The sequence below is a fragment of the Oncorhynchus masou genome, chromosome 7 (assembly GCF_036934945.1).
Source record: "Oncorhynchus masou masou isolate Uvic2021 chromosome 7, UVic_Omas_1.1, whole genome shotgun sequence".
NCBI classification, from domain to species: Eukaryota; Metazoa; Chordata; class Actinopteri; order Salmoniformes; family Salmonidae; genus Oncorhynchus; species Oncorhynchus masou.
In genome coordinates this window covers 7,637,278-7,652,010 of record NC_088218.1, presented here as the reverse complement: position 1 = coordinate 7,652,010, position 14,733 = coordinate 7,637,278, and the positions used below count along the sequence as shown (strand labels likewise).

The 14,733-nt window shown below is 46.5% G+C and overlaps 1 protein-coding gene across 1 annotated transcript in view; it reads left to right on the top strand.

The window, feature by feature from the left end:
- Positions 1–14,733, top strand: part of LOC135543146 (solute carrier family 15 member 1-like) — a 109,801-nt gene that overhangs the window by 70,082 nt on the left and 24,986 nt on the right. Inside the window, 1 exon segment of the mRNA XM_064970226.1 lies at positions 5,209–5,255. Coding sequence (XP_064826298.1) covers positions 5,209–5,255 — 47 coding nt within the window.

Sequence of the window (14,733 nt, the reverse complement as noted above, 5' to 3'; positions counted from 1 at the left end):
TTGATCTACCACTCTAGTCTTGGTCTGAGTTGATCTACCATTCTAGTCTTGGTCTGTTGATCTACCATTCTAGTCTTGGTCTGTTGATCTACCATTCTAGTCTTGGTCTGTTGATCTACCACTCTAGTCTTGGTCTGTTGATCTACCACTCTAGTTTTGGTCTGTTGATCTACCATTCTAGTCTTGGTCTGTTGATCTACCATTCTAGTCTTGGTCTGTTGATCTACCACTCTAGTCTTGGTCTGTTGATCTACCACTCTAGTCTTGGTCTGTTGATCTACCATTCTAGTCTTGGTCTGTTGATCTACCATTCTAGTTTTGGTCTGTTGATCTACCACTCTAGTCTTGGTCTGAGTTGATCTACCACTCTAGTCTTGGTCTGAGTTGATCTACCATTCTAGTCTTGGTCTGTTGATCTACCATTCTAGTCTTGGTCTGAGTTGATCTACCACTCTAGTCTTGGTCTGAGTTGATCTACCATTCTAGTCTTGGTCTGTTGATCTACCATTCTAGTCTTGGTCTGTTGATCTACCATTCTAGTCTTGGTCAGTTGATCTACCACTCTAGTCTTGGTCTGAGTTGATCTACCACTCTAGTCTTGGTCTGAGTTGATCTACCATTCTAGTCTTGGTCTGTTGATCTTCCATTCTAGTCTTGGTCTGTTGATCTACCATTCCAGTCTTGGTCTGAGTTGATCTACCATTCTAGTCTTGGTCTGTTGATCTACCACTCTAGTCTTGGTCTGTTGATCTACCACTCTAGTCTTGGTCTGAGTTGATCTACCATTCTAGTCTTGGTCTGTTGATCTACCACTCTAGTCTTGGTCTGAGTTGATCTACCACTCTAGTCTTGGTCTGTTGATCTACCACTCTAGTCTTGGTCTGAGTTGATCTACCACTCTAGTCTTGGTCTGTTGATCTACCATTCTAGTCTTGGTCTGTTGATCTACCATTCTAGTCTTGGTCTGTTGATCTACCACTCTAGTCTTGGTCTGTTGATCTACCATTCTAGTCTTGGTCTGAGTTGATCTACCATTCTAGTCTTGGTCTGAGTTGATCTACCACTCTAGTCTTGGTCTGTTGATCTACCACTCTAGTCTTGGTCTGAGTTGATCTACCACTCTAGTCTTGGTCTGAGTTGATCTACCATTCTAGTCTTGGTCTGAGTTGATCTACCACTCTAGTCTTGGTCTGTTGATCTACCACTCTAGTCTTGGTCTGTTGATCTACCATTCTAGTCTTGGTCTGAGTTGATCTACCATTCTAGTCTTGGTCTGAGTTGATCTACCATTCTAGTCTTGGTCTGTTGATCTTCCATTCTAGTCTTGGTCTGAGTTGATCTACCACTCTAGTCTTGGTCTGTTGATCTTCCATTCTAGTCTTGGTCTGTTGATCTACCATTCCAGTCTTGGTCTGAGTTGATCTACCACTCTAGTCTTGGTCTGTTGATCTACCACTCTAGTCTTGGTCTGTTGATCTACCACTCTAGTCTTGGTCTGTTGATCTACCACTCTAGTCTTGGTCTGAGTTGATCTACCACTCTAGTCTTGGTCTGTTGATCTACCACTCTAGTCTTGGTCTGAGTTGATCTACCATTCTAGTCTTGGTCTGAGTTGATCTACCACTCTAGTCTTGGTCTGTTGATCTACCACTCTAGTCTTGGTCAGTTGATCTACCATTCTAGTCTTGGTCTGAGTTGATCTACCATTCTAGTCTTGGTCTGAGTTGATCTACCATTCTAGTCTTGGTCTGTTGATCTACCATTCTAGTCTTGGTCTGAGTTGATCTACCATTCTAGTCTTGGTCTGAGTTGATCTACCATTCTAGTCTTGGTCTGAGTTGATCTACCATTCTAGTCTTGGTCTGAGTTGATCTACCATTCTAGTCTTGGTCTGTTGATCTACCACTCTAGTCTTGGTCTGAGTTGATCTACCACTCTAGTCTTGGTCTGAGTTGATCTACCACTCTAGTCTTGGTCTGAGTTGATCTACCACTCTAGTCTTGGTCTGTTGATCTACCATTCTAGTCTTGGTCTGTTGATCTACCACTCTAGTCTTGGTCTGAGTTGATCTACCACTCTAGTCTTGGTCTGAGTTGATCTACCATTCTAGTCTTGGTCTGTTGATCTACCATTCTAGTCTTGGTCTGTTGATCTACCACTCTAGTCTTGGTCTGTTGATCTACCATTCTAGTCTTGGTCTGAGTTGATCTACCATTCTAGTCTTGGTCTGTTGATCTACCACTCTAGTCTTGGTCTGAGTTGATCTACCATTCTAGTCTTGGTCTGTTGATCTACCATTCTAGTCTTGGTCTGAGTTGATCTACCATTCTAGTCTTGGTCTGAGTTGATCTACCACTCTAGTCTTGGTCTGTTGATCTACCATTCTAGTCTTGGTCTGAGTTGATCTACCATTCTAGTCTTGGTCTGTTGATCTACCATTCTAGTCTTGGTCTGTTGATCTACCACTCTAGTCTTGGTCTAAGTTGATCTACCATTCTAGTCTTGGTCTGAGTTGATCTACCATTCTAGTCTTGGTCTGTTGATCTACCATTCTAGTCTTGGTCTGTTGATCTACCACTCTAGTCTTGGTCTGTTGATCTACCACTCTAGTCTTGGTCTGAGTTGATCTACCACTCTAGTCTTGGTCTAAGTTGATCTACCACTCTAGTCTTGGCCTGAGTTGATCTACCACTCTAGTCTTGGTCTGTTGATCTACCATTCTAGTCTTGGTCTAAGTTGATCTACCACTCTAGTCTTGGTCTGAGTTGATCTACCATTCTAGTCTTGGTCTGTTGATCTACCACTCTAGTCTTGGTCTGTTGATCTACCATTCTAGTCTTGGTCTGAGTTGATCTACCACTCTAGTCTTGGTCTAAGTTGATCTACCACTCTAGTCTTGGTCTGAGTTGATCTACCATTCTAGTCTTGGTCTGAGTTGATCTACCATTCTAGTCTTGGTCTGTTGATCTACCACTCTAGTCTTGGTCTGAGTTGATCTACCATTCTAGTCTTGGTCTGTTGATCTACCATTCCAGTCTTGGTCTGTTGATCTACCATTCTAGTCTTGGTCTGAGTTGATCTACCATTCTAGTCTTGGTCTGTTGATCTACCACTCTAGTCTTGGTCTGTTGATCTACCACTCTAGTCTTGGTCTGAGTTGATCTACCATTCTAGTCTTGGTCTGTTGATCTACCATTCTAGTCTTGGTCTAAGTTGATCTACCACTCTAGTCTTGGTCTGTTGATCTACCACTCTAGTCTTGGTCTGAGTTGATCTACCACTCTAGTCTTGGTCTGTTGATCTACCACTCTAGTCTTGGTCTGAGTTGATCTACCACTCTAGTCTTGGTCTGAGTTGATCTACCACTCTAGTCTTGGTCTGTTGATCTACCATTCTAGTCTTGGTCTGTTGATCTACCACTCTAGTCTTGGTCTGAGTTGATCTACCATTCTAGTCTTGGTCTGTTGATCTACCATTCTAGTCTTGGTCTAAGTTGATCTACCACTCTAGTCTTGGTCTGTTGATCTACCACTCTAGTCTTGGTCTGTTGATCTACCATTCTAGTCTTGGTCTGTTGATCTACCACTCTAGTCTTGGTCTGTTGATCTACCACTCTAGTCTTGGTCTGAGTTGATCTACCATTCTAGTCTTGGTCTGTTGATCTACCATTCTAGTCTTGGTCTGAGTTGATCTACCACTCTAGTCTTGGTCTGTTGATCTACCACTCTAGTCTTGGTCTGTTGATCTACCACTCTAGTCTTGGTCTGTTGATCTACCATTCTAGTCTTGGTCTGTTGATCTACCATTCTAGTCTTGGTCTGTTGATCTACCACTCTAGTCTTGGTCTAAGTTGATCTACCACTCTAGTCTTGGTCTGAGTTGATCTACCACTCTAGTCTTGGTCTGAGTTGATCTACCACTCTAGTCTTGGTCTGAGTTGATCTACCACTCTAGTCTTGGTCTGAGTTGATCTACCATTCTAGTCTTGGTCTGTTGATCTACCATTCTAGTCTTGGTCTGTTGATCTACCATTCTAGTCTCAGTCCAAGACTCACTCTATCAGCCATGGTCTGTTGTTGATATCAGTCAGCCACTATGTCTGTTGTTGATATCAGTCAGCCACTATATCTGTTGTTGACATCAGTCTATCAGCCACTATGTCTGTTGTTGATATCAGTCAGCCACTATATCTGTTGTTGACATCAGTCTATCAGCCACTATGTCTGTTGTTGATATCAGTCAGCCACTATATCTGTTGTTGATATCAGTCAGCCACAATGTCTGTTGTTTTTATCAGTCTATCAGCCACTATGTCTGTTGTTGATATCAGTCAGCCACTATATCTGTTGTTGCTATCAGTCTATCAGCCACTATGTCTGTTGTTGATATCAGTCAGCCACTATATCTGTTGTTGACATCAGTCTATCAGCCACTATGTCTGTTGTTGATATCAGTCTATCAGCCACTATGTCTGTTGTTGATATCAGTATATCAGCCACTATATCTGTTGTTGATATCAGTCAGCCACTATGTCTGTTGTTGATATCAGTATATCAACCACTATATCTGTTGTTGATATCAGTCAGCCACTATGTCTGTTGTTGATATCAGTCAGCCACTATGTCTGTTGTTGATATCAGTCAGCCACTATGTCTGTTGTTGATATCAGTATATCAGCCACTATGTCTGTTGTTGATATCAGTCAGCCACTATGTCTGTTGTTGATATCAGTCAGCCACTATGTCTGTTGTTGATATCAGTCAGCCACTATGTCTGTTGTTGATATCAGTCAGCCACTATATCCGTTGTTGATATCAGTCTATCAGCCACTATATCTGTTGTTGATATCAGTATATCAGCCACTAAATCTGTTGTTGATATCAGTCAGCCACTATGTCTGTTGTTGATATCAGTCAGCCACTATATCTGTTGTTGATATCAGACTATCAGCCACTATATCTGTTGTTGATATCAGTCAGCCACTATGTCTGTTGTTTTTATCAGTCAGCCACTATGTCTGTTGTTGATATCAGTCAGCCACTATGTCTGTTGTTGATATCAGTCAGCCACTATGTCTGTTGTTGATATCTGTCTATCAGCCACTATATCTGTTGTTGATATCAGTCAGCCACTATGTCTGTTGTTGATATTAGTCAGCCACTATGGAATGTAACATCCCCTCCCGTTTCTCTCGTCTGCTCTCTCCAGGTTTACGACTTGAGCAAGAAGCCTGATGACGGCATGAACGCCATCAGGTCAGTTACAACAGTCCTATTAGTGGTTAGGGTCAGGACCCTGAGTGTTACCAACAGTCCCATTAGTGGTTAGGGTCTGAACCCTGAGTGTTACCAACAGTCCCATTAGTGGTTAGGGTCAGGACCATGAGTGTTACAACAGTCCCATTAGTGGTTAGGGGCAGGACCCTGAGTGTTACCAACAGTCCCATTAGTGGTTAGGGTCAGGACCATGAGTGTTACCAACAGTCCCATTAGTGGTTAGGGTCTGAACCCTGAGTGTTACCAACAGTCCTGTTAGTGGTTAGGGTCAGGACCCTGAGTGTTACAACAGTCCCGTTAGTGGTTAGGGTCTGAACCCTGAGTGTTACCGACAGTCCTGTTAGTGGTTAGGGTCAGGACCGTGAGTGTTACAACAGTCCCGTTAGTGGTTAGGGTTTGAACCCTGAGTGTTACAACAGTCCCGTAAGTGTTTAGGGTCTGAAACCTGAGTGTTACAACAGTCCCATTCGTTGTTAGGGTCGGAACCCTAAGTGTAACAACAGTCCCGTTAGTGGTTAGGGTCAGGACCCTGTGTGTTACCAACAGTCCCATTAGTGGTTAGGGTCTGAACCCTGAGTGTTACAACAGTCCCATTAGTGGTTAGGGTCTGAACCCTGAGTGTTACCAACAGTCCCGTTAGTGGTTAAGGGTCAGGACCCTGAGTGTTACAACAGTCCCATTAGTGGTTAGGGTCTGAACCCTGAGTGTTACAACAGTCCCATTAGTGGTTAGGGTCTGAACCCTGAGTGTTACCAACAGTCCCGTTAGGGTCAGGACCTTGAGTGTTACCAACAGTTCTGTTAGTGGTTAGGGTCAGGACCCTGAGTGTTACCAACTGTCCCGTTAGTGATTAGGGTCTGAATCCTGAGTGTTACAACAGTCCCATTAGTGGTTAGGGTCTGAACAATGAGTGTTACAACAGTCCCATTAGTGGTTAGGGTCTGAACCCTGAGTGTTACAACAGTCCCATTAATGCTTAGGGTCAGGACCCTGAGTGTTACAACAGTCCCATTAGTGGTTACGGTCTGAACCCTGAGTGTTACCGACAGTCCCGTTAGTGATTAGGGTCTGAATCCTGAGTGTTACAACAGTCCCATTAGTGGTTAGGGTCTGAACAATGAGTGTTACAACAGTCCCATTAGTGGTTAGGGTCTGAACCCTTAGTGTTACCAACAGTCCCGTTAGTGATTAGGGTCTGAATCCTGAGTGTTACAACAGTCCCATTAGTGGTTAGGGTCTGAACAATGAGTGTTACAACAGTCCCATTAGTGGTTAGGGTCTGAACCCTTAGTGTTACCAACAGTCCCGTTAGTGATTAGGGTCTGAATCCTGAGTGTTACAACAGTCCCATTAGTGGTTAGGGTCAGGACCCTGAGTGTTATAACAGTCCAGTTAGTGGTTAGGGTCTGAACCCTGAGTGTTACCAACAGGCCTGTTAGTGGTTAGGGTCAGGACCCTGTGTGTTACCAACAGTCCCATTCGTTGTTAGGGTCGGAACCCTGAGTGTTACAACAGTCCCGTTAGTGGTTAGGGTCTGAACCCTGAGTGTTACCAACAGTCCCATTAGTGGTTAGGGTCTGAGCCCTGAGTGTTACCAACAGTCCCATTAGTGGTTAGGGTCAGGACCCTGAGTGTTACCAACAGTCCTGTTAGTGGTTAGGGTCTGAACCCTGAGTGTTACCAACAGTCCCGTTAGTTGTTAGGGTCAGGACCCTGAGTGTTACCAACAGTCCTGTTAGTTGTTAGGGTCTGAACCTTGAGTGTTACCAACAGTCCCATTAGTGGTTAGGGTCTGAACCCTGAGTGTTACCAACAGTCCCATTAGTGGTTAGGGTCAGGACCCTGAGTGTTACCAACAGTCCTGTTAGTGGTTAGGGTCTGAACCCTGAGTGTTACCAACAGTCCTGTTAGTGGTTAGGGTCTGAACCCTGAGTGTTACCAACAGTCCCGTTAGTGGTTAGGGTCAGGACCCTGAGTGCTATAACAGTCCCATTAATGCTTAGGGTCAGGACCCTGAGTGTTACAACAGTCCCATTAGTGGTTACGGTCTGAACCCTGAGTGTTACCGACAGTCCCGTTAGTGATTAGGGTCTGAATCCTGAGTGTTACAACAGTCCCATTAGTGGTTAGGGTCTGAACAATGAGTGTTACAACAGTCCCATTAGTGGTTAGGGTCTGAACCCTTAGTGTTACCAACAGTCCCGTTAGTGATTAGGGTCTGAATCCTGAGTGTTACAACAGTCCCATTAGTGGTTAGGGTCTGAACAATGAGTGTTACAACAGTCCCATTAGTGGTTAGGGTCTGAACCCTTAGTGTTACCAACAGTCCCGTTAGTGATTAGGGTCTGAATCCTGAGTGTTACAACAGTCCCATTAGTGGTTAGGGTCAGGACCCTGAGTGTTATAACAGTCCAGTTAGTGGTTAGGGTCTGAACCCTGAGTGTTACCAGCAGGCCTGTTAGTGGTTAGGGTCAGGACCCTGTGTGTTACCAACAGTCCCATTCGTTGTTAGGGTCGGAACCCTGAGTGTTACAACAGTCCCGTTAGTGGTTAGGGTCTGAACCCTGAGTGTTACCAACAGTCCCATTAGTGGTTAGGGTCTGAGCCCTGAGTGTTACCAACAGTCCCATTAGTGGTTAGGGTCAGGACCCTGAGTGTTACCAACAGTCCTGTTAGTGGTTAGGGTCTGAACCCTGAGTGTTACCAACAGTCCCGTTAGTTGTTAGGGTCAGGACCCTGAGTGTTACCAACAGTCCTGTTAGTTGTTAGGGTCTGAACCTTGAGTGTTACCAACAGTCCCATTAGTGGTTAGGGTCTGAACCCTGAGTGTTACCAACAGTCCCATTAGTGGTTAGGGTCAGGACCCTGAGTGTTACCAACAGTCCTGTTAGTGGTTAGGGTCTGAACCCTGAGTGTTACCAACAGTCCCGTTAGTGGTTAGGGTCAGGACCCTGAGTGCTATAACAGTCCTGTTAGTGGTTAGGGTCTGAACCCTGAGTGTTACCAACAGTCCCGTTAGGGTCAGGGCACTGAGTGTTACCAACAGTCCCGTTAGTGGTTAGGGTCTGAACAATGAGTGTTACAACAGTCCCGTTAGTGGTTAGGGTCTGAACCCTGAGTGTTACAACAGTCCCATTAGTGGTTAGTGTCTGAACCCTGAGTGTTACCAACAGTCCTGTTAGTGGTTTGGGTCAGGACCCTGAGTGTTACAACAGTCCCATTAGTGGTTAGGGTCTGAACCCTGAGTGTTACAACAGTCCCATTAGTCGTTAGGGTTTGAACCCTGAGTGTTACAACAGTCCCGTTAGTGGTTAGGGTCAGGACCCTGAGTGTTACCAACAGTCCTGTTAGTGGTAAGGGTCAGGACCCTGAGTGTTACAACAGTCCCGTTAGTGGTTAGGGTCTGAACCCTGAGTGTTACAACAGTCCCATTCGTTGTTAGGGTCGGAACCCTAAGTGTAACAACAGTCCCGTTAGTGGTTAGGGTCAGGACCCTGTGTGTTACCAACAGTCCCATTAGTGGTTAGGGTCTGAACCCTGAGTGTTACAACAGTCCCATTAGTGGTTAGGGTCTGAACCCTGAGTGTTACCAACAGTCCCGTTAGTGGTTAGGGTCAGGACCCTGAGTGTTACAACAGTCCCATTAGTGGTTAGGGTCTGAACCCTGAGTGTTACAACAGTCCCATTAGTGTTTAGGGTCTGAACCCTGAGTGTTACCAACAGTCCCGTTAGGGTCAGGACCTTGAGTGTTACCAACAGTCCCGTTAGTGGTTAGGGTCAGGACCTTGAGTGTTACCAACAGTCCCGTTAGTGGTTAGGGTCAGGAACCTGAGTGTTACCGACAGTTCTGTTAGTGGTTAGGGTCAGGACCCTGAGTGTTACCAACTGTCCCGTTAGGGTCAGGGCACTGTGTGTTACCAACAGTCCCGTTAGTGATTAGGGTCTGAAACCTGAGTGTTACAACAGTCCCATTAGTGGTTAGGGTCTGAACCCTGAGTGTTACCAACAGTCCTGTTAGGGGTTAGGGTCTGAACCCTGAGTGTTACAGACAGTCCTGTTAGTTGTTAGGGTCAGGACCCTGAGTGTTACAACAGTCCCATTAGTGGTTAGGGTCTGAACCCTGAGTGTTACCAACAGTCCCATTAGTGGTTAGGGTCTGAACCCTGAGTGTTACCAACAGTCCCATTAGTGGTTAGGGTCAGGACCCTGAGTGTTACCAACAGTCCTGTTAGTGGTTAGGGTCTGAACCCTGAGTCTTACCAACAGTCCCGTTAGTGGTTAGGGTCAGGACCCTGAGTGTTACCAACAGTCCTGTTAGTGGTTAGGGTCTGAACCCTGAGTGTTACAACAGTCCCATTAGTGGTTAGGGTCTGAACCCTGAGTATTACCAACAGTCCTGTTAGTGGTTTGGGTCAGGACCCTGAGTGTTACAACAGTCCCGTTAGTGGTTAGGGTCAGGACCCTGAGTGTTACAACAGTCCCGTTAGGGTCAGGACCTTGAGTGTTACCAACAGTCCCGTTAGTGGTTAGGGTCAGGACCCTGAGTGTTACAACAGTCCCATTAGTGGTTAGGGTCTGAACCCTGAGTGTTACCAACAGTCCCGTTAGTGGTTAGGGTCAGGACCCTGAGTGTTACAACAGTCCCATTAGTGGTTAGGGTCTGAACCCTGAGTGTTACAACAGTCCCATTAGTGGTTAGGGTCTGAACCCTGAGTGTTACCAACAGTCCCGTTAGGGTCAGGACCTTGAGTGTTACCAACAGTTCTGTTAGTGGTTAGGGTCAGGACCCTGAGTGTTACCAACTGTCCCGTTAGTGATTAGGGTCTGAATCCTGAGTGTTACAACAGTCCCATTAGTGGTTAGGGTCTGAACAATGAGTGTTACAACAGTCCCATTAGTGGTTAGGGTCTGAACCCTGAGTGTTACAACAGTCCCATTAATGCTTAGGGTCAGGACCCTGAGTGTTACAACAGTCCCATTAGTGGTTACGGTCTGAACCCTGAGTGTTACCGACAGTCCCGTTAGTGATTAGGGTCTGAATCCTGAGTGTTACAACAGTCCCATTAGTGGTTAGGGTCTGAACAATGAGTGTTACAACAGTCCCATTAGTGGTTAGGGTCTGAACCCTTAGTGTTACCAACAGTCCCGTTAGTGATTAGGGTCTGAATCCTGAGTGTTACAACAGTCCCATTAGTGGTTAGGGTCTGAACAATGAGTGTTACAACAGTCCCATTAGTGGTTAGGGTCTGAACCCTTAGTGTTACCAACAGTCCCGTTAGTGATTAGGGTCTGAATCCTGAGTGTTACAACAGTCCCATTAGTGGTTAGGGTCAGGACCCTGAGTGTTATAACAGTCCAGTTAGTGGTTAGGGTCTGAACCCTGAGTGTTACCAGCAGGCCTGTTAGTGGTTAGGGTCAGGACCCTGTGTGTTACCAACAGTCCCATTCGTTGTTAGGGTCGGAACCCTGAGTGTTACAACAGTCCCGTTAGTGGTTAGGGTCTGAACCCTGAGTGTTACCAACAGTCCCATTAGCGGTTAGGGTCTGAGCCCTGAGTGTTACCAACAGTCCCATTAGTGGTTAGGGTCAGGACCCTGAGTGTTACCAACAGTCCTGTTAGTGGTTAGGGTCTGAACCCTGAGTGTTACCAACAGTCCCGTTAGTTGTTAGGGTCAGGACCCTGAGTGTTACCAACAGTCCTGTTAGTTGTTAGGGTCTGAACCTTGAGTGTTACCAACAGTCCCATTAGTGGTTAGGGTCTGAACCCTGAGTGTTACCAACAGTCCCATTAGTGGTTAGGGTCAGGACCCTGAGTGTTACCAACAGTCCTGTTAGTGGTTAGGGTCTGAACCCTGAGTGTTACCAACAGTCCTGTTAGTGGTTAGGGTCTGAACCCTGAGTGTTACCAACAGTCCCGTTAGTGGTTAGGGTCAGGACCCTGAGTGCTATAACAGTCCCATTAATGCTTAGGGTCAGGACCCTGTGTTACAACAGTCCCATTAGTGGTTACGGTCTGAACCCTGAGTGTTACCGACAGTCCCGTTAGTGATTAGGGTCTGAATCCTGAGTGTTACAACAGTCCCATTAGTGGTTAGGGTCTGAACAATGAGTGTTACAACAGTCCCATTAGTGGTTAGGGTCTGAACCCTTAGTGTTACCAACAGTCCCGTTAGTGATTAGGGTCTGAATCCTGAGTGTTACAACAGTCCCATTAGTGGTTAGGGTCTGAACAATGAGTGTTACAACAGTCCCATTAGTGGTTAGGGTCTGAACCCTTAGTGTTACCAACAGTCCCGTTAGTGATTAGGGTCTGAATCCTGAGTGTTACAACAGTCCCATTAGTGGTTAGGGTCAGGACCCTGAGTGTTATAACAGTCCAGTTAGTGGTTAGGGTCTGAACCCTGAGTGTTACCAGCAGGCCTGTTAGTGGTTAGGGTCAGGACCCTGAGTGTTACCAACAGTCCCATTAGTGGTTAGGGTCAGGACCCTGAGTGTTACCAACAGTCCTGTTAGTGGTTAGGGTCTGAACCCTGAGTGTTACCAACAGTCCCGTTAGTTGTTAGGGTCAGGACCCTGAGTGTTACCAACAGTCCTGTTAGTTGTTAGGGTCTGAACCTTGAGTGTTACCAACAGTCCCATTAGTGGTTAGGGTCTGAACCCTGAGTGTTAACAACAGTCCCATTAGTGGTTAGGGTCAGGACCCTGAGTGTTACCAACAGTCCTGTTAGTGGTTAGGGTCTGAACCCTGAGTGTTACCAACAGTCCTGTTAGTGGTTAGGGTCTGAACCCTGAGTGTTACAACAGTCCCATTAGTGGTTAGTGTCTGAACCCTGAGTGTTACCAACAGTCCCGTTAGTGGTTAGGGTCAGGACCCTGAGTGCTATAACAGTCCTGTTAGTGGTTAGGGTCTGAACCCTGAGTGTTACCAACAGTCCCGTTAGGGTCAGGGCACTGAGTGTTACTAACAGTCCCGTTAGTGGTTAGGGTCTGAACAATGAGTGTTACAACAGTCCCATAAGTGGTTAGGGTCTGAACCCTGAGTGTTACAACAGTCCCATTAGTGGTTAGTGTCTGAACCCTGAGTGTTACCAACAGTCCTGTTAGTGGTTTGGGTCAGGACCCTGAGTGTTACAACAGTCCCATTAGTGGTTAGGGTCTGAACCCTGAGTGTTACAACAGTCCCATTAGTCGTTAGGGTTTGAACCCTGAGTGTTACAACAGTCCCGTTAGTGGTTAGGGTCAGGACCCTGAGTGTTACCAACAGTCCTGTTAGTGGTAAGGGTCAGGACCCTGAGTGTTACAACAGTCCCGTTAGTGGTTAGGGTCTGAACCCTGAGTGTTACAACAGTCCCATTCGTTGTTAGGGTCGGAACCCTAAGTGTAACAACAGTCCCGTTAGTGGTTAGGGTCAGGACCCTGTGTGTTACCAACAGTCCCATTAGTGGTTAGGGTCTGAACCCTGAGTGTTACAACAGTCCCATTAGTGGTTAGGGTCTGAACCCTGAGTGTTACCAACAGTCCCGTTAGTGGTTAAGGTCAGGACCCTGAGTGTTACAACAGTCCCATTAGTGGTTAGGGTCTGAACCCTGAGTGTTACAACAGTCCCATTAGTGGTTAGGGTCTGAACCCTGAGTGTTACCAACAGTCCCGTTAGGGTCAGGACCTTGAGTGTTACCAACAGTCCCGTTAGTGGTTAGGGTCAGGACCTTGAGTGTTACCAACAGTCCCGTTAGTGGTTAGGGTCAGGAACCTGAGTGTTACCGACAGTTCTGTTAGTGGTTAGGGTCAGGACCCTGAGTGTTACCAACTGTCCCGTTAGGGTCAGGGCACTGTGTGTTACCAACAGTCCCGTTAGTGATTAGGGTCTGAAACCTGAGTGTTACAACAGTCCCATTAGTGGTTAGGGTCTGAACCCTGAGTGTTACCAACAGTCCTGTTAGGGGTTAGGGTCTGAACCCTGAGTGTTACAGACAGTCCTGTTAGTTGTTAGGGTCAGGACCCTGAGTGTTACAACAGTCCCATTAGTGGTTAGGGTCTGAACCCTGAGTGTTACCAACAGTCCCATTAGTGGTTAGGGTCTGAACCCTGAGTGTTACCAACAGTCCCATTAGTGGTTAGGGTCAGGACCCTGAGTGTTACCAACAGTCCTGTTAGTGGTTAGGGTCTGAACCCTGAGTCTTACCAACAGTCCCGTTAGTGGTTAGGGTCAGGACCCTGAGTGTTACCAACAGTCCTGTTAGTGGTTAGGGTCTGAACCCTGAGTGTTACAACAGTCCCATTAGTGGTTAGGGTCTGAACCCTGAGTATTACCAACAGTCCTGTTAGTGGTTTGGGTCAGGACCCTGAGTGTTACAACAGTCCCGTTAGTGGTTAGGGTCAGGACCCTGAGTGTTACAACAGTCCCGTTAGGGTCAGGACCTTGAGTGTTACCAACAGTCCCGTTAGTGGTTAGGGTCAGGACCCTGAGTGTTACAACAGTCCCATTAGTGGTTAGGGTCTGAACCCTGAGTGTTACCAACAGTCCTGTTAGTGGTTAGGGTCAGAACCCTGAGTGTTACAACAGTCCCGTTAGTGGTTAGGGTCTGAACCCTTAGTGTTCCCGACAGTCCTGTTAGTGGTTAGGGTCTGAATAATGAGTGTTACCAACAGTCCCATTAGTGGTTAGGGTCAGGACCCTGAGTGTTACCAACAGTCCTGTTAGTGGTTAGGGTCTGAACCCTGAGTGTTACCAACAGTCCTGTTAGTGGTTAGGGTCTGAACCCTGAGTGTTACCAACAGTCCCGTTAGGGTCAGGACCTTGAGTGTTACCAACAGTCCCGTTAGTGGTTAGGGTCAGGATCCTGAGTGTTACCAACAGTCCCGTTAGTTGTTAGGGTCAGGACCCTGAGTGTTACCAACAGTCCTGTTAATGGTTAGGGTCTGAACCCTGAGTCTTACCAACAGTCCCATTAGTGGTTAGGGTCTGAACACTGAGTGTTACCAACAGTCCCATTCATTGTTAGGGTCGGAACCCTAAGTGTAACAACAGTCCCGTTAGTGGTTAGGGTCAGGACCCTGTGTGTTACCAACAGTCCCATTAGTGGTTAGGGTCTGAACCCTGAGTGTTACCCACAGTCCCATTCGTTGTTAGGGTCAGGACCCTGAGTGTTACAACAGTCCCGTTAGTGGTTAGGGTCTGAACCCTGAGTGTTACCAGCAGTCCCATTAGTGGTTAGGGTCTGAGCACTGAGTGTTACCAACAGTCCCATTAGTGGTTAGGGTCAGGACCCTGAGTGTTACCAACAGTCCTGTTAGTGGTTAGGGTCTGAACCCTGAGTGTTACCAACAGTCCCGTTAGTTGTTAGGGTCAGGACCCTGAGTGTTACCAACAGTCCTGTTAGTTGTTAGGGTCTGAACCTTGAGTGTTACCGACAGTCCCATTAGTGGTTAGGGTCAGGACCCTGAGTGTTACAACAGT